This window comes from Astyanax mexicanus, chromosome 8 (genome assembly GCF_023375975.1).
Source record: "Astyanax mexicanus isolate ESR-SI-001 chromosome 8, AstMex3_surface, whole genome shotgun sequence".
NCBI classification, from domain to species: Eukaryota; Metazoa; Chordata; class Actinopteri; order Characiformes; family Acestrorhamphidae; genus Astyanax; species Astyanax mexicanus.
The window spans coordinates 11259540-11287122 of NC_064415.1; the positions used below are offsets into that span (position 1 = coordinate 11259540).

A 27583-nucleotide genomic window follows, 5' to 3' on the forward strand; every position below is an offset into this window, starting at 1 on the left:
AATATAATCAAGAGGAACATGGATGATCACAAACCATCAAACCAAGCTGAACTGCTTGAATTCTTGCACCAGGAGTGGCATAAAGTTATCCAAAAGCAGTGTATAAGGCTGCTGGATGCCAAGACGCATAACAACTGTGATTAAAAACCACCAGGGTTATTCCACCAAATATTGATTTTTGAACTCTTAAAACGTTATGAATATGAACTTGTTGTTTTCTTTGCATTATTTTAAGGGTCTTAAAGCTCTGCATCTTGCTTTTATTTCAGCCATTTCTCATTTTCTACTGCTACTAGACAGCTAAAAAATAGTTTTACAATTACAAATACTGTTGTCAAAAAAATTACATTTTCTTTTTTTTTGTGATCAAGTATTTTTATTTATTTTGAAGGAGGATTGTTATTATAAACAACATACATCATTTCTCCAACTTAACATACCTCCATAAACCTTCCCTCGTACACACCCACCCTCCCACATGGCACCCAGACCAAGAAAAAAGAGAAATATGTAAAACAAATTAACTGAGTAAAGTAGTAAAATAACTTTTTTTTTTATTTAAAAAGTATAACAGTTTTTTTACAAGATAACAACAGTCAGGAACACAAACCATCCAATCACAGCGCAGGGGGCGTGGTTAGCCGGAATACGGGAGTGGTTTGAAGTAAGGGTTGATCCGGTTCCGCCCACAGCACCAGCGGTACCAGTGAAGCTCCAGCGGCGGCGGTGAGAGTGGGAGCTGGCGGCGAGGCGGCCGGGCTGAGAGAGGGCGAGCTGGGGGAGGAGAGCGGGTCTGTGAGCGGGTCTGGAGATCTCACCGGGGTTCCTCTTCTGGACTCACAGCTCACAGTGGCTCCTCTGTGTCTCTGCGGAGCTTCTGCTTCCGTTTCCAGTGTCAGGGGATGATAGTTCGCCTTCTGGAGCTTCTTCTTCTGTGTGTGTGCTGGGAGTGAGGGGCAGGTTCTGGGTTCTGGAGCCGGTTCGGTTCTGCTGGGGGTCTGGAGTCATGGCTGAGGCCGAGCAGGTCGACGACGCTGAACTGTCTCTACAGGGAATCAACATGCTGCTCAACAACGGCTTTAAGGAGAGCGCCGAGCTCTTCCACAGATACAGGTCCGTATTCTGCTGTGGAGACATCTGCAGTGTTGTCTTCAGTATCTTCTTCTTTTGGGTCATGTGGTTCTGAGTGAGAGAGGACAGTGTTCTGGTGTATTTTCCTTGAGAAAGCTGTGCAAGAACAACTTTAGGTGCTTTAAAGAAACCCTCAAGCTTTCTTGAAGGTTCCTCAAACACCTAAAACACCACAGTTTCAACTGACAAACCTATGTTTCTCAACATATGTTTGGTATCATACTGTTTACAGTTTTTACTTTTTAGTTATTTGAAACGTTTTTTTAGAAGTAGAGGTTCCTTGAAGCACCTTAAGCCTTCTTGTAGGATCCATCCACCATTGGCACCTTGTTTAAAACTGAACACCCCCTAACTTACATGTTCCTCAAGAAGGTACAGTACCATACTGTAAAAAGTACCTGTCCCTTAAGAAACTTTGGAGGAACCTTCAAGAAATTGTTGAATGAGAAATGTTGTTGTCATATTGCTTGATGTTTTTTAATATATTTTGTGTATGTGAGTTTATGTTCAAGAGACTTTTTTGCCTCTTGCCAGGCTGCCATTGTAAATAAGAAACTGTTCTTAATGACTTGCCTGGTTAAATAAAGAATGATAAAGAAAAGGTTTTAACCCCTTTTCACAGTGGCCATAAAATGCATTTTCACCTATTTTGAGGGTCCCTTTGTTTAGATTAGAATATTTTTTTAAACACCCTGTACCCTGGTACTTAATGGCTCATATGAAAGTAGATACTTTGCCTGCAAAAAATGACTTATTGGTTTTCACTATTTGGTAAGTTAAATAGTTAAAACCTCTTCTGAATTATATATTTTGATGATTTAAAAAAAAAGAAGAAGAAAATCGCCTATTGTTTTCCCACACAAATTCATCATATCTTTTAAAGTACATGATGACATCAAACTAATTCTGAAAGAAAGTGTTTCTTGAAGTACCTTAAACTTCCCTGAAGGTCCTTCAAGACACCTAAAGTACCACAGTTTCAACTGACAAACCTCGAAATGTTTCTCAACATATGTGTGGTATCATTTTTTTAGAAGAAGAGGTTCCATGAAGCACCTTAAGCCTTCTTGTAGGATCCATCCACAATTGGCACCTTAGGTTTAAAATTGAACATCCCCTAATTTACATGTTGCTCAAGAAGGTACAGTACCATACTGTTAAAAGTATAATTCCCTTGAGAAAAATTCAGGGCTTCTTCAGATTAAAGCTAAATTCTCAAAGATTAAATTCTTCAACAAAAGTTTTTACAAGAAAATGTTCATTGAAGTACTATAAGCCTTCTTTTAAAATCCATTCACAACAAACACTTTTGTTTAGAATTGAACAACCCCTACTTGTTTCTAATGATGGTACAGTGCCATACTGTTAAAAGTACAGTTCTCTATGAGGAAACTTGCTTACAGTGTTGCAATATATTGGGTTATATACCTAAATTGTAACCCATATTGTACTGTCTTGCCAATACACAGGCGTTTCATTGAACTGGGGACCAAATTACAGTATAGAAAGTTTTGGAACTTTCCATACTTTGTTGGAGATCTGTGCAAGTGCAGTAGCCGTACCAAACTATAAACTCTTGTTTTTTGTGTGTTATGGATCCAGGCGTTACAAATTTCCATGATGTTTTTTTTTAACAGATTGTATTATTAATCATGAAATATGTTCAGTTTTGAGTATTTTGGTCACTTTCCATTCATTCAGATAAAAGGCTGGTTTTGTATGCAGGGATATAACTGCCCAGAGGCATAGCAAACATGCCTAGTGAGAGAACTGTACTGTACTAAACTGTACTTTGTTAAATAGCATTTTTATAGGCCGTTTATACCAAATAGATATACATAAATAGATTATCTACTCTTAACTTCATTAAAAGCAGCAGACACCCAGTCATCATTAATAAAGTGAGGCTTTAGTTATGATTTAAAAAAGCAAGTCATGCTTTCACACTCAGATGATGGAACTTACATCTGTACAGTCAGAGGTCACACCACAACAGTTAGACATCATGCAGCCTCACACATCATCCTACTTACTGTTAAACTTAAGTGCTGTAAGGTTTTCCGGGAAAACACTGCACTGACTTTGGAGTTGATATAACACAGTGGATCAACACCAGCAGATGACATGTCTTTGCTGACAACTTTTATGCAGATGTGCATTTCATTTTCCAGCAGGACTTTGCACACTGTCAAAAGTACCACTTATAAAATTCAGATGATTTTGTTTTTTTTTTTATTGGCTGTAAGCCATAATCATCAACAATAAAATAAATAAGCGCTTAAAATAGATCACTTTGTGTGTAATACATCTACATAATGAGTTTCACATACATTTTTAATGTTATTCAATTTAATTTTTTTTTAGGGGTAACAACCCACATTGTTGATGCTAGTTTCAGTTGTGTTTCCAGTAAGGGGCAGCAGAAGTGAGCTTCTTCACTCGCTTTCGCCTTTGCTTATTACCGGCATTGATGAAAACAAACACCCACGGTATGATAACCATGCATATGTCAACCGTACTCACTGCAAAGATGCTGTATCTAAATATTAAAATACTTTAAATTTTCTAATATATCAGTTTTAAAACTATTGCTCTGCTCTGAGAGTTGTCTGATCCTGGTGCTGCTATATTTAGCGGTGTGAAGTGTTCGTTCCCCTCCTCTGCCAGCAGCCCGTAGCCCAGCGTGAAGTGTTCTGCTTAGCTCAGTTAATGAGCAAATTGACATTTAAACACTGGGTGCATGCTGGGGAGCTCCAGTGGCTCTATAGATCTGAGAAGCATTGCTTTGAGATGAGCATCTCTACATGGAAACACCAAGAACACAGATTTAATCATGTTTTTGAGTGGGACATTCTGTACAAATGTTCACCTTACGTAACTCGCTAGTGTGGCTGATATAGCAGATATATCACATTAGCTCGGGAGATTTAAACTCTACTCTGTAACTGTTTTGTAACATTTAACAATTTTAACAACATTTTACAAATAGAAACATACCATTGGTTCTTAGTTTTACTCCACAGTGTCACCCCACTGCTCATTGAGCTCCACTGGCTACCAGTGGCTGCTCATATCAAATTTAAAGCTCTTTCAATCGCCTACAAGATGATGACCCAACAGGCTCCTTCCTACGTGCACTGATCACTCCTGAAGGATTACGCTACCTCCCGGCCGCTGCGCTCCTCCAATGAACGTCTCCTCGCTTTACCAAACAAACATTCACACAAAGCAATCCAGACTGTTCTCATACAGATTTCCCCAATGGTGGAACAAACTACCTTCCACTACCAGATCAGGAGAATCTCTCACTATCTTTAATAAACTCCTGAAGACAGAGCTCTTCAAAGAGCACTTACTCTCCTAACACCTCTAACTAACTACCTTCTACTACCAGATCAGGAGAATCTCTCACTATCTTTAATAAACTCCTGAAGACAGAGCTCTTCAAAGAGCACTTACTCTCCTAACACCTCTAACTAACTACCTTCTACTACCAGATCAGGAGAATCTCTCACTATCTTTAATAAACTCCTGAAGACAGAGCTCTTCAAAGAGCACTTACTCTCCTAACACCTCTAACTAACTACCTTCTACTACCAGATCAGGAGAATCCCTCACTATCTTTAATAAACTCCTGAAGACAGAGCTCTTCAAAGAGCACTTACTCTCCTAACACCTCTAACTAACTACCTACTTCTAACCTCATTTCCTTCTTCCCCTCCTTTACTCCTATATCCCATTATTTCCCTTTGACCTCCTTTAGGCCCTGTCTAAAAACTGTGTTTTTTTTTTACCTTAAACTTTACTTAAACTATTACTCTATGTACATCACTATTGTAAGTCGCTTTGGACCAACACGTCTGCCAAATGTAATGTAGTTTTAAGATTTGTTTTAAGTTTATGTTTTATTCAAAGGGGACCTATTATCCAAAACTCACACACGCTTTTGTATTTCCACTTGGGTCTGGACTTGGGACTCATTCTGTTTTTTTGTGAATCAGCTGAAAGAGTTTGTGGTCAGAAATCATTTGCTTCTTTGAGTCGTTTGGTTTGCTCTCTTATTGTAACGTCACAATAAGGAAACTTGCATAGAACCATCTTGGCACCACACCTCATCTGTCAACTCCCACCAGAGCCCAACCCACTAGATCAGTTAAATAAGCTAAGACTGAAGTGTGATAAATGCTCAACATAATCATGGAGCATGGCCAATAAAAGCTTATTTGCATAAACGTGACAGAGCTCTTATGAAACAGCTCATTCTGAAAGGCACTGAAACTGGCAAGAATAGAGCTGGTGAGATTTCTTTATCTGAGAGTGATTTTGTGCAAAGAAATTCATGAACATGTTTTGTACAGTATAGCCCATAGACATTCTAACTTGTGTAAAAAGAGGTATAACATATATACTCTAAATTTCATTTAAATGTGAAATAGGTTTTGGATCAGTAGGACGTTTTGTTTTGTCACTGACTCTCTTTTATCCTTTCAGCTGAATGGGCTGTGAGTTCTGGGTTCTTGGGTTTCTAGTGCTGTAATTGTGCTCAGGTTGTGATATTCCCTCTGGTGCACGGCCGGGAGAGTCAGGTCAGCGCTGGATACTTTGTTTTCAAACACAAGAACGATCTGACCGCACTGTTGGCTCAGATTCAAATGTGTTTTTTACTATAAATATTAAGAAATTATTTTTCTGATTCAAAGATATTACAATCTGCACTACAGAGACTGTTTTTAGATGCATTATTCAACATTTGTGTAGCAGTATATACAGTACAGGCCAAAAGTTTGGACACTCCTTCTCTTTTTCAATGCGTTTTCTTTGTTTTCATGGCTAGTTACATTGTAGATTGTCACTGAAGGCATCAAAACTATGAAGGAACACATGTGGAGTTTTATGTACTTAACAAAAAATGTGAAATAACTAAAAACATGTTTTATATTCTGGTTTCTTCAAAATAGCCACCCTTTGCTCTGATTACTGCTTTGCACACTCTTGGCATCATTCTCTCAATGAGTTTCAAGAGATGGTCACCTGAAATGGTTTTCCAACAGTCTTGAAGGAAGGAGTTCCCAGAGGTGTTTATTAGCACTTGTTGCTCCTTTACCTTCTTCACTCTGTGGTCCAGCTCACCCCAAACCATCTGGATTGGGTTCAGGTCCGGTGACTGTGGAGGACAGGTCATTTTTTGTTAAGTACATAAAACTCCACATGTGTTCATTTATAGTTTTGATGCCTTCAGTGAGAATCTACAATGTAAATAGTCATGAAAATAAAGAAAATGCATTAAAAGAGAGAAGGTGTGTACAAACTTTTGGCTTGTACTGTATATTGATCATGAAGTGTTACCTCAGTGTTACTCTATGCTTTTAATGGGAAATGAGAACAGTGTGATTTTTTTTTCTTTTTCTAAAAACAGCAGAAAGTAGTACCCTGATGTGATAATTAGGGGTGGGTGATTATGGCACGATATTTCAGAGTATAATATCATTTACGTTATTAAAAAAATACTGAATTTAGTGGGAATGATACTATATGACACACCTCTAATAGGAAATGGTAATTGTCCCATGTCCAATGACACTGTACTTTTTGTAAAGCCATTATCAGATTAAATGCTTTTAAGAAAGCTGCTAAATAAATCAGCCACCTTTGACAAGAACACAATGAAAAGGTAAAAAAGATTAACTGTCAGTACTGTACAGATATTTCTGTTATTACGGAAGCACCTTCATCATTCTAGCAATATCAGATCAGCTTTAAAAATCCTATAAAATTATTTATATGCTGTAAAACAATTCACTGTGTTTAGAAAGCAGAAGTAATGAAAGAAAACAGTTTATTTCTGTTTAGTCAGTGGATTAAGTGGAGGTCAGTCTGATCCAGTTCAGAATGAGGTACTTAAGCTGTAAAGTATAGCATATTAGAACAGTTTCGTGTCACAGCTGTGGGCTTTCCAAAGCACAACTTCCTCAAAATGTACCCTCGGCTAGACACGTCACTCTGGTTTTCTCTGCTAACACAGTGAGGATTGAGGAAGTGACTTTTTAAGCTGGTCTGTCATGTTAATTACATTATTGATGTATCATACAATACATCTACGTGACCTCAGTAATATTTGATAATGGTGATTCCATCTGTATTGTTTATTTGTTTTGTTTGTCCATATATAACAGTAAACAGTGAACAGTATTTTATGCAGTCATACATTGATCTTTAAAAAGGTGAACTGCTTTATTATGCTATTTAGAGCTGCAGCTAAACGTTTAGTAGTCAGCTAAATAGGTTGATAATTTTTTCAATTATTTGATTAATCAACAATTATTATGTCCTCCATCTTCACTTCCTTTCAATGAGACTCCTGTTCAAATCTATATTTTATTCAAACTCTTAAATTGTTTTGATAGTTTGACATAGTTTCATTCCTTTAAAGATAGATTAGGAGATCCAAGATTACTTAAATATGGCTTTATTTTTAAAATGTTAATATTAACAGAATGTATATAAACAGGTCTGTAAAAAATGAAGAGACCCTAAAGACACTAAAGTTTCTGAATCAGTTTCTTTGATTTTGCTATTTATAGGTTTATGTTTGTAAAATTAACATTGTTTTTTATTCTATGAACTTCAGACAACATTTCACCCACATTCCAAATAAAATATTCAGAAATCAATATTTGGTAGAATAACCCTGGTTTTAATCACTGTTTTCATACATCTTGGCATCATGTTCTCCTCCACCAGTCTTACACACTGCTTTTGGATAACTTTATGCCTTTACTCCTGGTGCAAAAAGTCAAGCAGTTCAGTTTGGTTTCATCCATCTTCCTCTTGATTATATTCCAGAGGTTTTTAATTTGGTAAAATCAAAGAAACTCTTCATTTTTAAGTGGTTTCTTTTTTTCCAGAGCTGTATGTATGAATTTGACCATGTTTTTATAAAAAAAATGAATCAAAAAAAAAAATATTTTTTTTTATAATCAGATTGACAGGGAAATGTATAGTAAGTGCTTCATAATAATTTACACAGGTCTAAATAAAAAATAATGTTCTTTATTATGGTATTTATGTTTTTTTAATATGTAAGTTTTAATATGACTTTACCAATTATGTCAACTAATTGTTGGAGATCTACATCTATTATATTTTCATTACATTGGTGGCTTTAAATAATCAAAATATTATCAATAATACTTTTTGAAGCAAATATTTATGGGACAATATAATGTTCAGACAACAACATTTCTTTCTATTAATTTCTACTCTGTGGTGTCTTGTATGTGCAGTCCTGTTTGAGCTAGTCAGCATGTGAGTTACATCACATGATCACACTGTTTAAACAGCTTGGGTTCATTTGCATTTCATTTGCCTTTCCAGAGTAAGGGGAAGTTAAAGTGTCAGGTTTTCTCTGTGGAAATTGGTGCTGTCTGTAAGCTCACATACATTTTATATGTTTTTGTACAAGTTATCCAGCCTGTTTAATGTGAATGAACTGGAAAACATAAGAATAGCACTTTATCTGAGGGGCTCCTGCTGCTGTTCCTCACTGTATGAGCATTTTTTATTAAAATAGAGAAAATAGAAAAACATCAGCAAACAGCAGTTATTCCCATAGAAAGGAGACAAATTATAAAGTATTACACAGTTGATCCACAGCATAGAGAAAATTCCTCTTGTCCCCCAGACAAGCCCAGAATCGGTCCTGGGTACAGAATCATTTATTCAGCACGAGTGATAAAACTTCATATAACTTAGGATACGAGGAGATAAAAACTTTTAAGAGCAATAACTATAGCCCTGTTTAAATATTTTAATACTGTAGCTTAAAGGATCATTTTAATGCACACTGAACTGAATGTTAATTGGAGAAAGAAGGGAATTGTGGCTGATTTTAATACTGTAATGCCTCTACTGGCTTCAATACTAGCATATTATACATTGATATAAAACTTGTGTCTTACTTGTGCAATACACCTTTTGAGAAATATCTCTTTGAACACCTAAATATTGAGTATTTAGGTCCATTTATAGTGTTTATGGAAATATTTAGTTTTGTAAAGGAAGTTGTGTTATAGCTGTTGCCGTTTCTCTTTTTAAGGTCTATTGGTTCCATTCTTCAGCTGTTTTTCTGCTAATAAAGTCTGTTTTCTTTATATATTGTCATTTTGCAGTACAGTACAGTACAATAATTCACAAACCTATAAAAATGCCTATTAATGCAAAAAACTATATATATATATATATATATATATATATATATATATATATATATATATATATATATATATATATATATATATATATATATATATATATATAAATAAATGAATAAATAAATAAATAAAATGAATAAATACCGTATATTACCATGAAACTGTAAATGAAAAATACTGTGATATACATTTTTTTTTGTTGCCGAGCACTATATTATGCCTGTCTTTGACTAGAGAAAGTGCCTGCTGACAAATTAATAATTTCACTCATAATTTGTTCTTTGATTTGTTGCAGGAATTACAGCCCTCTGATGAGTTTTGGTGCCAGCTTTGTCAGTTTTCTGGTAAGCGCTTTCCTCTTTTGTTCTTGTGGTGAATTTAGAACAGGGCAAAAATTCAATATTATTATACAGCTCTGAAAAAAAAGAGACCACTTTAAAATTATGGGTTTCTTTGATTTTAGAATATAATCAAGAAGAAGGTGGATGATCATAAGCCATCAAACCAAGCTGAACTTCTTGAATTTTTGCACCAGGAGTAAAGGCATAAAGTTATCCAAAAGCAGTGTGTAAGACTGGTGGAGGAGAACATGCTAAGATGCATGAAATCTGTGATTAAAAACCAGCGTTATTCCACTATATATTGATTTCTCTTAATCAAAACTCTTAAAACTTTAGGAGTATGAACTTGTTTTCTTTTCATTATTTGAGGTCTGAACGATTTAAACAGCATATTGCTAAACCTTTAACAATGGCCCTGTGTTTTTTTCCCCACCTGTTTTCAAAGTCGTGTTAAATTAGTCAGAAAACAACCTCATCCTCATTAACATCTATTAGCTTGAGAGTGAAATTTGGCATGCCTTTTCCGTCTAGTGTCCATCAATTCGTCTAGAAGTCTAGTGATGTGTGAGACGATTGATTCTCATGTTCACAGCATGCACTGGTCAGCATTGAATGTCATGGCAGGCCAGTCCTTCAGGACTATTTTCCAGTACATGTTTTTGTGCTGTTAATGGAAGCACAGTTGAGTCAGATAATCAATTGCTGCAGAATTTGTGCTGATTTGCTGGAAAGAGCTAACATGTCTATAAGCAGTGAATTCATCAAGAACTAGACTGAAGAAATAGAATGTCACATTGGGGCCAAACTTGGTAACATGATTAATTTGTGTAAAAATTACAAAAATAGCATTGCATTAAGGTAGATAATATATCTATATTTTATTTTATTTTGAGACGTTTTCTTATCATATCAGAAGTATGCATATCGAGTATCTCGTCACTGCTTAAAGAGCACCAACCGGTTGGGTACTTGAAGGTGTAAAACTGAATGATGTGCAGCAAAAAAAAATAAATAAATAAATACATTTTATCACAAATATTGTGATATTATTTTTACAATATCACTCAGCTCTCAGTGTGAGTATGTACACCAATTGTGTTCGATTTTATTCTGTTTAGAATTATATTGGAATTACATAGTGACAAGTGAGATAAAAAAAAAAAAGAAGTTTTTTCCATATTGTCCAGCACTATGTTAAAATTAATCTCATGCGGGACGCTGAGTTGTCCAGCGGTCTAAAGCGCTACCACTATGATCAGGAGATCCCTGGTTCGAATCCTGGGCATGTAGCTTGCCATCAGCTGCCAAAGCCCTGAGAGAGTACAATTGGCCTTCCCCTTTCTGGGTGGGTACATGGTGCTCTTTCCCCTCATCACTTCAAAGGGTGATGTCGATCAGCACAAGGCTGCGTCTGTGAGCTGATGTATCAGAACCGAGTCGCTGCGCTTTTCTTCGAGTGTGCTGTAATGCTATTCGGCAATGCTGAATCAGCAGCAGTTTAAAAAGAGGCGGAGTCTGATTACACATGTATCAGAGAAGGCATGTGCTAGTCTTCACCCTTCTTGTGTTGTGGCATCACTAGTGATGGGGGTTATACAGCTGACTAGCAGCTGAATGGGTGGGAAAAATGGCTTAGCAAGAAAAATAAGGGGAAAAAGTAAAAAATAAATAAATACATTTTATTGCATGCATTAAAGTAATATTGACAGTACTAAAATAAACCATAGCAGGTTCGGATTGACCTTTTAAGTTCTGCCCTTCAGTAAAGCTTTATTGTTTTTTTTCATAATGATGGTAAATTCTGATCTCAGATCAGCGCTGCTCTGTGATTTTATTAATAAATAATGACTCTGTTTTTAACTGACTGTTATTGAAGTCGTTCTTTATATACAGTAGTAACAGGTGCTCAGAATGCACAGGCTGTAATACAGATAGAGATACAGGCTTCGAGGCAAAGCGAGTGTGAGGTGAATATGTATCTGCTTTGAAATATAAGTGAGTGATATGAATTATAAATGAGATGTTTTCTGGTTTGTTTGTTTTGTTCACTCTCCTCAGAATGCCATGATGACGTTTGAAGAGGAGAAGATGCAGGTGGCGTGTGAGGACCTCCGGGCCACTGAGAGGCTCTGCGAGAGTGACAGCATCGGCGTTATCGAGACCATCAAAAACAAGATCAGGAAGAATGTGAGGCTTTTTCTTTTTCCTTCTTTTTTTGTACGGTTAACAGTTAGTGATTCTCTGGTTGCTTGGCAACCGAAAATGGCTGTGTTTAGCCTAATAAGTAAAAAATAACAATAGATCTTTCTATTCACATAGTTGTCTATTAAATTATTCAATATTAATTCATATAAACCCAAGACCAATCTTTAAAAGAGCCAGCTGCAGCTATAGGCCAGCAGTTACAAATCATGTCATTATTTTTATTAGCCAAAAGTTCTAGAGCCTGCTAGAGTAGTTAAACAAGATGTCTTAAAATTTCAGTACAATATCTGCTTTGCATTTAGCAAACAAATTAGCATGTTCCCCGAATTTTCCATTCCGCCTTAACTGTGGCTGTTTTAGACCAGCAGTTTATAACGTCAAGTAGTGAAGCTAACGTTAGCGACAAAACAAATTGTATTTTTGCTTTCATTCAAAGGCCTACATTTATTAAACTTCTCTAAGTAAGAATGCTGATCCAGGATCAGTTAACGTTTACTGAATTCTTTGAGACGGCTAAAGAGGGGTGATCTTAGACCAGTACTTTTATTTTCTGAGATGCATGATATTATGAGGTTGTTACATTGTAACTAGTTCCTGTTAAACAATTTATATCTCAAACAAGTATCCATTTTCCCTGAGTTGTCTGTTCCACCTTAAATGAGACGGCTTTAATCCAGCATTTCCAAAACCTGCTGTAGTTTTAAAGAATCTAGCAATAGCGAGATGTAGAGAGAAATGTTTTATATTTTCTATCACTTAATGTTTTTAACACCTGCTGGACTAATTAAACAAGATCTCTTTTTTAACAATTCAGATTTAGCTAGCAAGCCTTTTATTTATTTATGTATTAATTTAATTTTTTTATAATTTTTTTCCCATTTTCTCACCAATTTACATGGCCAATTACCCAACCCACTCATTAGGACTGCCCCTCTCACTAGTAATTCCCCAACACCAGTAGGGTGAAGACTAGCACACGCCTCCTCCGATACATTTGAAGTCAGACTCCGCCTCTTTTTGAACTGCTGCTGATGCAGCAATGCCGAGTAGCATCACAGCGCACTCAGAGGAAAAGCAGCGACTCTGTTCTGATACATCAGCTCACAGATGCCCTGTGCTGTTTTTTTATAACTGATAAAAACGGTATTTGTGTCAGAAATATTCCTAAATGAATCTGAATTGCTTCTATAAAGTTAGGACTTTTAAAGCAACAGTACCACTACCAGTGTCAAATACAAAAAAAAAAATGCAGAAAATGTTTATTTCAGTGTGTCTCTATTAGCAGCCCACTGAGCTCAACACTGAACAGCTCCAGTCTTCCATTAACTTCTTGATTTTGATGAATCACCCTGCCAGTAGCAGCTTGTTATATACTGAGTCATTTGGCAGATAATGAATTGGATGATTGAACCAGATTGTTTTCCTATTTTTTAGCTTTAGAACAAACTACCTTCTACTAGCAGATCAGGAGCATCCCTCATTATCTTTAAGAACCTCCTGATGACCGAGCCCTTCAGAGAGCACCTACTCCCCTAACACCTCTTACTAACTAACTACTTCTAACCTCATTTCCTGCTCTGCCTTTTTCCTTCTCTAGCTCACTATTACCTTCCTTTGGCCTCCTAATTAATTTTTGTCTTGAACGTCTATGTCCTCTATTGCTAATGTACATAATTACTTGTAAGTCACTTTGGATAAATGTGTATGCTAAATACAATGCAATGTAATGTAGTTCTCTGAAAATCTCTTTTATAACTGAATAAAACCTGTATTTGTGTCTAAAATAATTCTAAATGAATCAGAGTCGCTTCTATAAATCAGTGGTGATACTAAGCCCTACCAACAATGACTCATTTAAGTGCAAGTTTCTTCTAAAGTTAAGACTTAAAAAAAAAAATGCAGAAAATGTTTATTTCAGTGTGTCTCTATTAGCAGCCCACTGAGCTCAACACTGAACAGCTCCAGTCTTCCATTAACTTCTTGATTTTGATGAATCACCCTGCCAGTAGCAGCTTGTTCTATACTGAGTCATTTGGCAGGTAATGAATTGGATGATTGAACCAGATTGTTTTCTTTTTTTTTTATTTAGCTTTTTCGTTCTTGCTCCATAATAATAATAAATTATGCCTTTGTGCTATTTTAGGAAATTCTGGAAATTTCTTTTCAGGATAGCAAATAAAGCCAGCATGTCTGCAGTGACCACTTCTTAGCTCCTGTAGGAGAGCATGCATGGTGCACAGCTAACATATGGTACAGACATGCTCTTGTAATGCGATTAAATTACTGTTTATTTAAGACTAATTTTGGGCAGCTGAGGGTACAGATTTGTTTATCATTAGTGCATGTTTGCAGTAGCTTAAAAACATCATAGAATTACCAAAAAGGGAGATTTCTTTTGCACAGTAGTGATCTATTTATTGGCAACGTCCTAGATATTTATGATCATGTGCCAGTTTCACATCCACTCTGAACTGCTGTAATAAAGGGAAATTCCACCGTTTTGTTCCACTTACACCTCAAAAACAAATAGTCATTTTATTTACTGTCCAAAAGGATCAGGGGCCCTTTTTAGGGTTAATGTATTTTACAGTGTATATTAAAATGTACACCAACTCAGCAACTTTGTTAAAAAAAACAGGGTCTATAAGGCGCACTTAAAATCCTTTAATTGTCCCAAAAATGTGCCTTATGTGTGAATTAGGGCTGCACGATGCACGTTTAAGCATAGTTATCACGATGTGCGCATGCGCAAAAGTCATTTCGCAATGTTTTGATTCTTGACACAAGAAGTAGGTACACAGTGCTGTCTCTGTGTCTGTGTAAAAGACAGGCTGCTGCTGCCTGAGAAGCGTGAGGGGAAGGAGAGGGGGAACAGGAGTAAACACAAGGTAACCGCATGGCCACCACATGGCTGGACACGTGCTTGTAAGCAGCGACAGACAACGTATCGAAAGCTGTGAACCTCAGTTTGACACAGTAATTTCCAGTTACGAATTCACGCTTTTAATCCCCCAAAAATGTTCTTATTTACCTTTTTAAAAGGCCATTTAAATGCCTAATTAAAAGGTTGTTTTGTTTAAATGCCCGATTATTATTGTTTTGCTGTTTTCCTCGGGTTTTGAGTTCTCTGCTTACTTTAAAGCGCTGACTCAGCTCTCGGTCAGTCCAGATCTCTGACGTGAGATGAGTGGGAGAGCATGGGTGGGGGTCGTGATTTACATAATAAAAATAAAAAAATTGCAATGTAAAAATGTTCCAATATCGTTCAGCCCTAGTATGAATTCTACCAGTCAGGTTGTAAGGAGCAGTAAAGCCTCTCTACTGATATAAAGGAGTTTCTGTAAAAGTTCTCCTGCACCAAGGCTGGAGCAGCATTAGCATTAGCCGCAGTGCTAGCTCTTTCGCCACTCAGAGGTGAGTATATATCAGACTGTTGTCTGCATGTTTACCGCTATGTGGCATTGCATTGACATTGATTATCATGGTTAGCTGCTCTATGGTGGTCTATCCTGTGGGGTTCTGACCATTAAAGAACAGGGAGAAAGTGGGATAAATGCATGTCTCTCTCGCTCTCACTCTATCTCTCTCTTTCTTTTTTATTTGTATATATAATATAACTTAATCTAACAAAGTTCTGGGATACAGAGTGCTTTGGATAAGGTTTTCTGGAATGGTGGGTTTCACATCAAATCAAGATCTTCAACAATCTATCCACCCACAGCATCAGCAGCTCTCTTACTTTCTCAGCGCATCCAGAAAAATGCATGTTGAGGAGTCGATAATGATCGTGTGAAGTAAGCAGGGTAGAATGAGGCCAGTCAGAGGCTTTCCTACATGCTACATACATTGCCACATTGTCAGAAAGTGCAAGGATGGTGCACTTTTTCAGCATAGAATAAGTGTTAAAAAAATAAATCAGTACCAGAACCAGTATTGTGCTTAAATCCGACTCCTCTTTACATGCACATGCTTCATGCGACAGCATGGGTACAACATGTATCTGCTGTGACTGTAGATTAACTCATATTTATAAACAGAAATAAAAGGAATCTGAGGAAGACCTGTTTCACTCATTCTGCTGCATGTTTCTGGTGTATTGCTATCTTGGTGGCAGAAAACACAGGTGCACCACTGGCTGATTTGAACAGTAAACAGATATTCAGATGTTCATTGCTATCTTTGCTACAATTAGAAATATGCTCTGTTTTAAAAGGTCTACATTTAAGAGTTTGAAAGAAACCCCTACGTAATTAGCCATTCTAGAACTAGTTTTAGCTTGTAGTGTATTTCATTAATTTTTTGCAGAGTCTGTAACAAAACTGTGGTTTAAATGTTTTTTTTTAAACTGCCTACAGCCATCAGTGTCCTTTTGTGTGTGTTTATGTCTATCAGGCGGACAGTCAGAAGTCTGAGGTGGCTATGATGGAGCGTCTGCAGCGGCTGATCATTGTGGCAGACTGTCAGGTCTACCTGGCTGTGCTTTCCTTCGTCAGGCAGGAGCTCTCAGGTGAGACTGGAAGTTTATTAAGACTCTCACAGTGAAACTGAAGCACACATTCCAGTTCTTCGATGTACTGGTTAAACTGGAACATACACTAACACATCTGGTTTATCAGGCTTCTGCTGATCAACTGAAGCATGTTTACAAACCCAAACACAGCCATTCTCAACTGGTGGATCGGGACCTGTTTTGGGCGGGTTGCGGATAGCTTGTAAAAAATATACATATATATATTTTAAAAAATTAAATAAAAAAAACTATTGATGGTCATCTGAATTTGTACTTGTCCTTTATACTGTATTGGGGGGAGGGGGAGAGACAGAGAGAGTTTCGTACTAAGGTAGTCTGAAAGCGGCCTTATTTATTTTGTGCAGTTTTGATATTTAATTGTAGTAACTTTTATATATGTACTTGTCATAAACTACAGACAACATTTTTCCCAAATTCCAAATATTCTCATTTAGAGCATTTATTAGTAGAAAATGAGAAATGGCTGAAATAACAAAAAAGATGCAGAGCTTTCAGACCTCAAATAATGCAAAGAAAACAAGTTCATAAATTTAGAAATCAATATTTAGTGGAATAACCCTGTTTTTTATCACATATTTTATGCATCTTGGCATGTTCTCATCCACTAGTCTTACACACTGCTTTTGGATAACTTTATGCCCCTCTTGGTGCAAAAAATCAAGCAGTTTAGCTTGGTTTGATGGTTTGCGATCATCCCTCCTCCTTCTGATTATATTTCAGAGGTTTTCCATATGGTAAAATCAAAGAAACTCATAATTTTTAAGTGCTCTCTTAATTTGTTTTATATATATTTCCAAATCTCATTTTTTTTATTACAATATACTTTTACAATATAAAAGTTAGGAAGCAAAGTTAGACACTAAAAATATCTTTGCTAATAAAAAAAAAAAAATAGAACCATCTCCTTATCTCATGTCTAATCAGTGACACAGGGTTCTGCTGAGGGAAAACATGCATTACTTTGTTCATAATGAAGAAATGTAAAACTATGGGGGGGATCATAATGCTGTGCATTAGTTAAGATTCATAGTTTGTTAATAACAGGTGAATTCCTTGTGTTTTTCTCTGTTCATGCAGCTTATATTAAAGCTGGCTGGATTCTCCGTAAAGCCTGGAAGACGTACAACAAATGCTACAGTGACATCAGCCAGCTGCAGGAAGCCTGCCAGAGGAGGTCCTCTGCACCACAGGGGGCGCCACCACCTGATCCAGCCGCACACAGCGAGAAGCTTCCCCTACAGACTGAGGACGGCCAGCAGGAGTCGCAGTCCTCCATCCGCCCCAAACCCGGCCAGAAGTCTCCTCAGCCGTACGACAGCAGAGTGAGCGCAGAGTCCCTGAGTCGACTGAAGGGTTCGGTCAGCTTCGGCTACGGCCTCTTCCACCTCTGCATCTCCATGGTGCCTCCTCACCTGCTCAAGATCATTAACCTGCTGGGCTTCCCTGGCGACCGGCAGCAGGGGCTCTCCTCCCTCACGTATGCGAGCGAAAGTAAGGACATGAAGGCCCCTCTTGCTACGTGAGTAGGTGTAAAGAAGAGACTTCCCCAACAACCACCTGGGCGTGGTTACTGTAAAGGCTTTTATTAGACCCATCATAGGAACTATGTCATGTCATACGACGATATATTGTCTCAGAACTTAATACAATAAATGATAGAAATAGGCCTTAACGTACACCCTGCGCAAAGAGCATTGTGATGCTCATAGCTATCTCATACCCCGTCGGCAGTCTATGTTCACGTCTTATGCCTGCATCGTTTAAATAGCAACAGTACTTGTGAATATACTGTATCTATGCCAATGGCCATGGTTGTCTGGAGATAAGGTGTGTTCAGGTACATTTCAGCCGTATTGCTATCTTGGCAACAGAAAACACAGGTGTTCCACTGACTGGAATTATCCTAAACAAAGATGTCAAAAGTCAGACGTTCATTGCTATCTTGGCAGTGAATTGTCAACAAAGACACATCCCCAACAAAGACGTACACCCACATATGGACACACAGCAGTGCACAAACCCATAGTGCATAGTGTCTGTTGGCAGCTATACATTTTTTTACATTAGCAATAAACAGAATGAATGAGCAGGTCAGTTTCCTCTGCTGAGAAGTATTGGAAACATCCAGGTAGCTGCACCCCTAAAATGGCAATCAACCAAAGTCAAAGCACACCTGGCTCTTAAAGGAAATGGCAAGTGATGCTCTGATTGTTTTATTTCATGTTCTGCCCCAAAACATACCCATGATTAATTAAGAAAATTAATACAAGCCTTTTGTGCGGTACAAGCTGCGCAAGGCATACTTTTCCCATTGTTATGATAACAAAGACACACTGAGATGCCCTAAATCAAGCTGGTTAAAGTGCACAGTTTATGGCTCGCATATAGATTGCTAAAATAGGGCCCAATATGTTATTTGATGCCACTGATCTAATGATAATTTTTTTTTTAAATTAGGAATATTTAGGTATTGGATTTATATCCTAATCTTACATGAATAAAAAGTTTTTAAAAAAAAATTAAACTGTTTACAGATCAGTAAAAACAGAAAAAAGTGAGTGAAAATAACTAAAGAAAACCAAATCCTGATTGAAGATTTTTCCAAATTAAGCTTTGTAATGTACTAATGTAATGAGTATTGATATTTAAAAAATGAGATTCATTTAAATATTTCAATTCGTGGAATTGTTTTTGGCCTTCTCTTGTTTCTGTTTATGTATATTTTATATGAATTGCTACTGTAGTGTGTAATCTGTTTTCTGTGGTAAGTTTTGAATCTAAATACAAATCGTAACCTAACTGAATTCATTTTTGGATTGTGGATAAAAATGACAGTTTTTAAATTGGCTGAATGTGGACCATTTGTAGTTTTAATAGTCTCCATCAGTGTCTGAAATGTGTACTTTTATTTTGTAGAGTAAATGTGTTGTAAGATCAAGACTTTTAAGTTGCTTTGTGTCTGTGTGTGTTTGTGTGTCTCAGACTCGCCCTCCTGTGGTATCACACGGTAGTGCAGCCCTTCTTCGCACTGGATGGCTCAGAGACGGAGGCCGGGCTTCTTGCAGCCAAAGAGATTCTTCAGAAGAAAGAAGCAGAGTACCCAAACTCCTCCCTCTTCATGTTCTTCAAAGGCAGAGTGCAGCGGCTGGAGGTGAGGACAGTTTCACTTCTGTTCAGCTGATTAACGGGACTCCCGCTGTAGTTCATCCACACTGCGCTCTGTGTGTCACGGTGGTGATTACCAGTGACTCCTCTGAGTCATGAAGGTCCATAAAGAACACAGACAGTGGTGCTGGCTGGTAGTATCCAGGAGAAATCTGGAATAAAGCTTTGTCCTTCAGACTAGCTCACAATATCTCAGCTACACGGATTCTTACTGGTTCATCTGATCTAATGTTATTTGGATTTTTTAGAGTAAAAAATCTCTAACGGCTGAGAAATATGATTTTAAATGGTGTGTCTATATAGATTTTTAAAGATAAAGAGTGATTCCTTCAGTAACTGGTTGTGTGTTCTCTCTGTTTTTCATGTGATCTGTCTGATGACCGCAGTGCCAAATCAGCAGTGCCTTAACATCCTTCAACAGTGCTTTAGAGCTGGCTACAGAGCAGAGGGAGATCCAGCACATATGTCTGTATGAGATTGGTAGGTTGCTCTTTGTTATTGTTACTGCAGCTTGTACACAATGTGGTTTTACAGCTATGATTCAGCGAAATGCTAATTTTATAATATGTGTTATATTATGCAGTTTTTTAAAAAGCTATAGAGAGAATATAGTTTAGCTAAAAAATTACCTAAATCTTGTTTCAAAGCTTTAACTCTGGCATTGTCAGAAACTTAAGAGCAGAAATTATTACTTGTTGATATAATGTGAGTCTGACTGTTGTTAATATTGTAGAATTTCATGGTTTATGTTAATGTATCATGGGATGGGAAGTGTGAGTACAACTATGTTGCTACTTGCCGATCCAATACCTACAATATATACAATAATGAAGCAGTCAGGAGCATTATGTAATTGTTAGTGTAAAATAGTGCAATGCAGCAGTGTATTTGTTGGAGTTACATTAATTATTATGAAATTATGCTTAGATTAAAAAACAATAAAGATTAGTCTCAGTGTATGTTTATTAACCCAGTGCGATTATTTGTCTTCAAGACCACATCAGCCAATCAGATGAGACTATGTGTGAACTCTGAAGTGAACTTTATTTATTTCTGTCTCTATCATTCTCTCTTATTCTCTCTTAAATTCTCTACCTCCCTCTCTCTCATTTTCTCTCTCTTTCTCTCTCGCTCCCTCATTCTTCCTCTCAAATTCTTTAATTTCTCTAACTCTCAAATATTCTGTCTTACTCTCAAATTCAATCTCATTGTCTCTCCCTCTCTCTCTCTCTCTCTCTCTCTCAAACTTAAATTCTCTTTTACTTTCTGTCTATCTCTCCCAATTATATTTCTCTCTCTCTCTCTCTCTCTCTCTCTCTCTCTCTCTCTCTCTCTCTCTCTTTCTCTCTTTCTCTTTTTCTCTCACACTTAAATTCTCTTACTCTCTCTCTCCCTCCTACTTATATGCTCAAAAATGACCTGGAATCTTTTTTTTTTTTTTTTTTTCGTTTACACTGATGTCCATTGAATGTTAAGAATCTTTTTTTTCCTCCTGTAAAGTTGGTGTGGAAATGCTAAAGATGTTTTGTGTTTTGGATCTGAGTCTGAGGTTTATTGATTAATGATTTTCTTATTGGCTGAGGGCTTGTCTGTGCTGATGTTTGGCAGGTTGGTGCAGTATGATCGAGCTGAGCTTTACTGAGGCATTCAGAGCGTTTGACCGGCTGAGGACGGAGTCTCGCTGGTCCCAGTGCTACTACGCCTACCTTACTGGAGGTAAGAATCACAATAAGTCACAATAATTAGAATTACAGACACAAACAAATAGGTGGAATTGGAGAACAGATTGCAAATTAGTCAGGCATGAATCCCAGCAGTTGCTGAAAATATCTCTATAATATTCATGCATTTCCACTGAATTAGTAGCACAGCTGTTTTAAGTTTAAGATTTGGCCCATTCCTAATTTAAGGTCAGATGTGTTTTGTCCTTTTAGCAGTTTTTCAGTCTTACCATCCATATGAGAACACACAAATTCACTGATATTTGAGCCCTTCCAAATAAAAAACATTTCTCAATCCCATTTTTTGGAAGAAATTTCTTATTCTTTTTTTTTTATTTTCATTTACAATTTTTATTTTTTTTACATTAAAACACTGAAAAGCACTGATGTCTGTAAAGCACTGAGGGTATTTTTCTATGTCTGTGATTCAGTGTGTCAGGGAGCAGCAGGTGATCTGGATGGAGCATGCTCTGTGCTTAAGGACGCAGCTCGACTGTTCAGGAGAAAAAACAATCAGATTGAACAGTTTTCCATGAGGAGGGTAAGACATGACAACAGCATAAAGCTGACTGTAACAGTCACATCATGTGCATTAATTTAGTGATTCCCTTTTAAGGGCCCTGTAGGGAATGCAGATATCATTCACACACGCATGTCTGTGTCTTTATTTTTTTTAACAGGCAGAGGATTTAAGAAAGCTTCCTCCTACTAAAGAGCGCTGTACCATGGCAGCCATAGAAGTGCTCTACCTTTGGAAAGCTCTGCCCAACTGCTCTACCTCAAAACTGCAGCATATGGTTCAAGGTAGGGGTGGGCGATATGGCCCTAAAAATAATATCACAATGTTTTATGATATTTTCGCAATAATGATACTCTTAGCGATATGACAAAACACTGAATTAAAAAACAGAATTATTTTAAGAATACACTACTGCAACAAAATGAAAACTAAATTTTATATATACAATATGATATAGCGCACCCCTAACTGAGATATTAAACAATACAACAATTTTATCAGATTTGTAACAGAAGTCAATGATCCAGAATGTCATGATAATGCACTTATAATGCACTCCATGTATCTCCGTATTGGAGGATTAAAGTAAATTAAATTATACTGGACAGTAGGGGTATCACGATTCTCTAAATCCTCGATTCGATTTTCTTTCCGATTTTAGGGTCACGATTCGATTCGATTCTCGATTTTCTTTTTTTTTTTTTACAGCAGAGAGGCCTATGCCAGTTTTAGATTAGTCTATGGTCAGTCATTGGTTTGATTTATCAAATTGACAATATTTCAAAAGGTGGGCTTGATATAAGTGATGCAAAGTGATACAAGTAATCTGTAATAAACCACATTAGGCACTAATGGTCAAATTTAAATAATTTAATTAAGATATATATGTAATGACATCTAGTGGCACTATTAAAACAGCAATGTGCAACATAACAAAATAAATAATAAAAAAATACAGGAACAGTCATGTACAAAATAATAGAACAATTAGAGCCTTAACAAACTGAACTCTATCCTACTATAACAGTTAAACATGAAACATAAGACTTTGTCGATCCTCTTTTTGACTTCAAGGCTCGAGACCATTAAATAATTTTGATCGATTTCGTTTAAATTACGAAATCGTGACACCCCTACTGGACAGATATAATCTGTCTCTAGTAGATATACAGTACTGTGCAAAAGTTTTAGGCACCAAAGCAAATTACACTAATCCATGCATGCATGCATTTTGTTAAATAAGTGTTTTTGTTTGTTTGTTTGTATGTATGTCAGTGTTGCAGCAGATGGAGGACTCTTCGTGTGCTGGTCTGAATCACCTGCTGCTGGGCGCGGTGTATAAATGCCTGGGGAACAGCACAAACGCAGTGCAGGTAAAGCTGAATACACACTGATGCACAATAATAAACTTCATGCTAGTATACTATTTGTTTGATTTATAGGTGCATTATATTAGCAGAGTATCGTTCGATAAAAGTGCATGCAGTATAAACGTGTTTGTATTTGATCACTGCAGAGCTTTCAGGTGGCTCTGAGAGATGAGCAGGGCCGTCTGAGTAACTCCTACGTCCAGCCCTACTCTCTGTACGAGCTGGGGTGCATACTCCTGGAAAACACAGAGGTAAGAGAGTGTGTGGATGTGTCGACATTATGCTATAGGGAAGTGGTTTTATCATGAATGAAGATACCTAATTAAATTGTGTATATATTGTGTTAAATTGTGGTTGTAACTGTTATTTTTTTCCTTATATAAGTCTGCAGCAAAAGGAAAAGCTCTTCTACTTCAGGCCAAGGTATGGTATTATTTTTTTAATTTATAAACCCTAAATGCTGAGACAATTAGTTCATAATCTGATTAATACAGTTCATTGGATTTTGTCAGTAAATTAATGAATTATTTATTTATTAAGGGAACAAGCTATCCAAACCAATATAGCCCTTTGTGAAAAAGTGTTTTCCCCCCTATAATTAACTGTGATTAATCACACTCTTTGGAAAGCTGAGTTCACTTTCACTACTAACCATAATCAGACCTGATTACTGCCAGACCTGTAGAATCAAGGAATCACTTAAATAGAACCTGTCTGACCACATGAAGCAGCTAAAATATGTCAAAAAGCAACACATTATACCTCGATCTGAAGAAACTCAAAAACAGATGAGAAAACAAAGTCATTGATCATCAGTCTGGTAAAGATTACAAAGTCATTTCTAAAGCCTTGAGACTCCAGCGAATCACAGTGAGAACTATTAATCGCAAATGGAGAAAACATGGAACACCTGGTGAACCTTCCCAGGAGTGACCGGCCTACAGAAATTACTCCAAAAAGGCATGAACATCTCATCCAGGAGGCCTAAAGAAAAAGAACCCAGAACAACAATTAAAGAACTGCAGGTCTCACTCGCCTCAGTTAAGGTCAAGGATTTAATGATCCAATAATAAAAAAGAGATTGGATGAAAATGGTATGTATAGGAGAGATCAAGAGCGAAAAAAACACTGCTGACCTAAAATAACCCAGACAAAAAATATCCTTATGATTCCTAGGACTTTGGGTAAATATTCTTAGGTCTGACATGACATAAGTGTTTTTTTTTAGAAATGAATTTTATAAAGAACACTTGATTTTGGGAAAATAAGTAAATAATAATGAAATGTTATGTTAATGTAATGAATGTATTCATTATTTTAATCCATTTTTTATTTTTTCTGTGTATTTTTTATATTAAGTTTTTAATATCACAGATAAACATAGTTTTTTTTTTTTTTTTCTCATAATTGGGTCATGCTCTGTGTGCTGTTTGTTTTGCAGGAGGAGTTCACGGCATATGACTTTGAGAACAGACTCCACGTGAGAATCCACACAGCATTAGCTTCACTGAAAGAGGCTCAATAGCCCTCAATAGACCTCACTTTTAAAGACTCATCAATTCATCCATTCTATTCCCTTTACGGAAGCAAACTCAATACAACCAAACCTGGAGAGAAATGAATGACAGGTACCTCACTGCTCCTCTGGAACAAGAGGGAAGAAGCAGCTTCAGACTTTATAAATGATCACTGAAGATCTGAGGGCCTGAATCCACTACACTGACTAGTGTGTCTACAGGTAGGAAATGAACCTCCCCTTCCTGTAGCAGCGGAGACTTTTAAAAGGAAACGTCCAAATAACAGGAACCAGGCACAGTCAGCTCAATCAGCACCATCATCCACCCTTCCATTAGGAACATCCAATCAGAAGCTGTCTGCTTTTTTTATATATACAGGAGACTAATGAGGTCTTTCAGATCCATTGTGAACTCATGTTAACGTGTAACATGTTGGGGGTGACGTATATGGTCAGTTTTAATAGCAACTCTGTCTGATTTTTTTCATTTTAGTATTTAAATTTGTTCAACTAGACAGTAGAGATAAACCTGCTGTTTGGCCATATTTAACAGTTCACACACAGCTCTGGAAAAAAAATGAAGAGACCACTTCAGTTTCTGAAACAGTTTCTCTGATTTTGCTATGTATAGGTATATGTTTGAGTAAAATCAACATAGTTGTTTTATTTTATAAACTATATACAATATTTCTCCCAAATTACATATGGATTTTTTGTCATTTACAGCATTTATTTGTAGAAAATGAGAAATGGAGTTCAGAAATCAATATTTGGTGGAATAACCTTTTTTTTTTAATCACAGTTTTCATGCATCTTGGCATGTTCTCCTCCACCAGTCTTACACACTGCTTTTGGATAACTTTATGCCACTCCTGCTGTAAGAATTCAAGCAGTTTAGCTTGGTTTGATGGCTTGTGATCATCCATCTTCCTCTTGATTATATTCCAGAGGTTTTCAATTTGGTCAAATCAAAGAAACTCATCATCAAGTGGCTTTAATTTTTTTCCAGAGCTGTACTTGCCTGATTGCTAAGCTACATGTATTACTGGAGGCTTCTTCTAGAGAGCAGCTCAGGCATCTCATTAATGTTGTACAAAACACCAAGTTGGCTCCACCCCCAATCCTTTTCTAGGGCATTTTCTACCATAGTTCTGTTGCATTTGATTCAATTTCAGTGTACACATTTCTACATCAGCTTCTGAAACAATGCTAATCTCTTGCTAGCGGCTCTGATCAGCATATGTGTCGCTATGCAGCGGCTCCTCAAAACTTTCCGTCATTTAGGAGCTTAATATATATAACAAGCACGACCAACACTCCAAACAGACACATACATATGCATAATTAACAGCAAATGTATCTGTACCCTGAGGCTACATTCACGCAGCAGGTTAATATGGCTCAACTCCAATCTTCTATGTCATATTTGACACAGATGTGTTATCTGCGTGGCAGTAAAAACAACAAAAAACATACTTCAGTGAGTGGTATTAAAATCTGATATGTATTTTACATGCAGATTTTACATCAAGGGAGGGAAGAAGGGAAAAAAAAAAATATATATATATATATATATATATATATATATATATATATATATAATCACAGAGGGGAAGAGAAAACACAGGCAAGATGACGCAGTAACAGATGAACGTGGAAAATGTGGGTTTCATTGGCAAGATAATAAAACAACATTTCAGTGTTTGTAATAAAATGCAATAAAAGCTCTGGTCAAAAACCTAACTGAAGCCCAGTGATTACCTGTTTAGCAGAAAAATGGACAGCTGGCCCATTTCCATGGCTCCAGCACACTGTTTACATTCTCTTGTCTATACCTGGCAACTCAGGTGTGGCAATTAGACTGGGAGAATTGTGGTGGGCAGATTCAGAGGCAACAACTCACAAAGATTTCCATGCCATACAGTGCAGTTTAAATAAGAACATGCTGGTTCTTATTTAGAACCACAATATGTGTCTGTGCTTAAACTCAGCATGTTTAATTAATATCTGATGATGCATCCAAATCATATTATGAGTTACTACAGAACATATAATCTTTAATAGGTCTCAAAGACAGCTTTCCTGTGCTTTCGGCAAGGGTGAAATCGAAACTTCACATAAATCATTGTCTTTTTTTTGTGTGTGAAAAAGTGGCAGATAATTGTCACATTAAAAAGTCCAGTGTAAATCAGTAAGCAAATCTGATTTGAGCCACTTTCACATGCTGTGTGAACGTAGCCTGTGTGTTTCTCACTAGAAGGAGCCTCTGTTACACTGGATTACATTCACTTACTGTAAAAGTAAGGCATTATTCTTAGAAAGCACGTGGTTTACAGATGTTTGGACTGCATAGTTTTATTGCACAATTAGGAAGTGTAAAAGTGATAGGTTCTAAATGAATGAATTCAGAAAGTTCACTGATAATGTGTTACATAAAACAATATATTTTAGAAACCAGCAGCAGCAGCATTCAGAAGATGCTGTTCTGTAATATCTACCGTTCCTGCAGAATTTGTGCCTCAGAGATGTTACTGTTACTGTCAGTTACTGTAGTATTCTGCTGCTCTTCCCGCTTATGGGGATTTAATGCACCTCAGATATGGATTCAGATGTATTACTATATATTACATTATACTACAATGTGGTGTTCAAGAGAAAAGTGCTATAATGCACTAATGTCCTTAATTAAATTATTACTAGAAGTTTTGATGTTTTCAGCTAAACTCTCTGTTGAAAGTTTCTGCATCAGTGTATAAATGTAATTGAAATGTAATATGGGTATGGGTATAATATGGCAACAGTAGGATTAAGAATAACACTATAGTTTATATTCTGTATATATATATTCAATATAGAGTGCAGTAAGGGAATAC

General features: G+C 36.8%; 1 protein-coding gene across 1 annotated transcript; it reads left to right on the forward strand.

The window, feature by feature from the left end:
• Nucleotides 1-681: 681 nt before the first annotated feature.
• LOC103025000 (tetratricopeptide repeat protein 39C) lies at nucleotides 682-27416 on the forward strand. Its single transcript, XM_007254606.4, has 14 exons — nucleotides 682-1113; nucleotides 9637-9685; nucleotides 11741-11869; nucleotides 16280-16394; nucleotides 17496-17937; nucleotides 19401-19569; nucleotides 19970-20063; nucleotides 21192-21299; nucleotides 21736-21845; nucleotides 21985-22108; nucleotides 23100-23197; nucleotides 23341-23445; nucleotides 23579-23617; nucleotides 24636-27416. Exons 1-14 carry the CDS (start codon nucleotides 1007-1009, stop codon nucleotides 24717-24719), a joined length of 1773 nt encoding a protein of 590 aa, XP_007254668.3. The 5' UTR covers nucleotides 682-1006; the 3' UTR covers nucleotides 24720-27416.
• The last annotated feature ends 167 nt before the right edge of the window (nucleotides 27417-27583 follow it).

What these genes read in the sequence shown, in the direction of transcription:
- LOC103025000 (XM_007254606.4), top strand. Translation starts at nt 1,007, where the DNA reads ATGGCTGAGGCCGAGCAGGTCGACGACGCTGAACTGTCTCTACAGGGA. An exon ending in CTACGCCTACCTTACTGGAG is followed by an intron (nt 21,300 to 21,735) that starts GTAAGAATCACA and finishes TCTGTGATTCAG; the next exon opens with TGTGTCAGGGAGCAGCAGGT. An exon ending in TACTCCTGGAAAACACAGAG is followed by an intron (nt 23,446 to 23,578) that starts GTAAGAGAGTGT and finishes TCCTTATATAAG; the next exon opens with TCTGCAGCAAAAGGAAAAGC.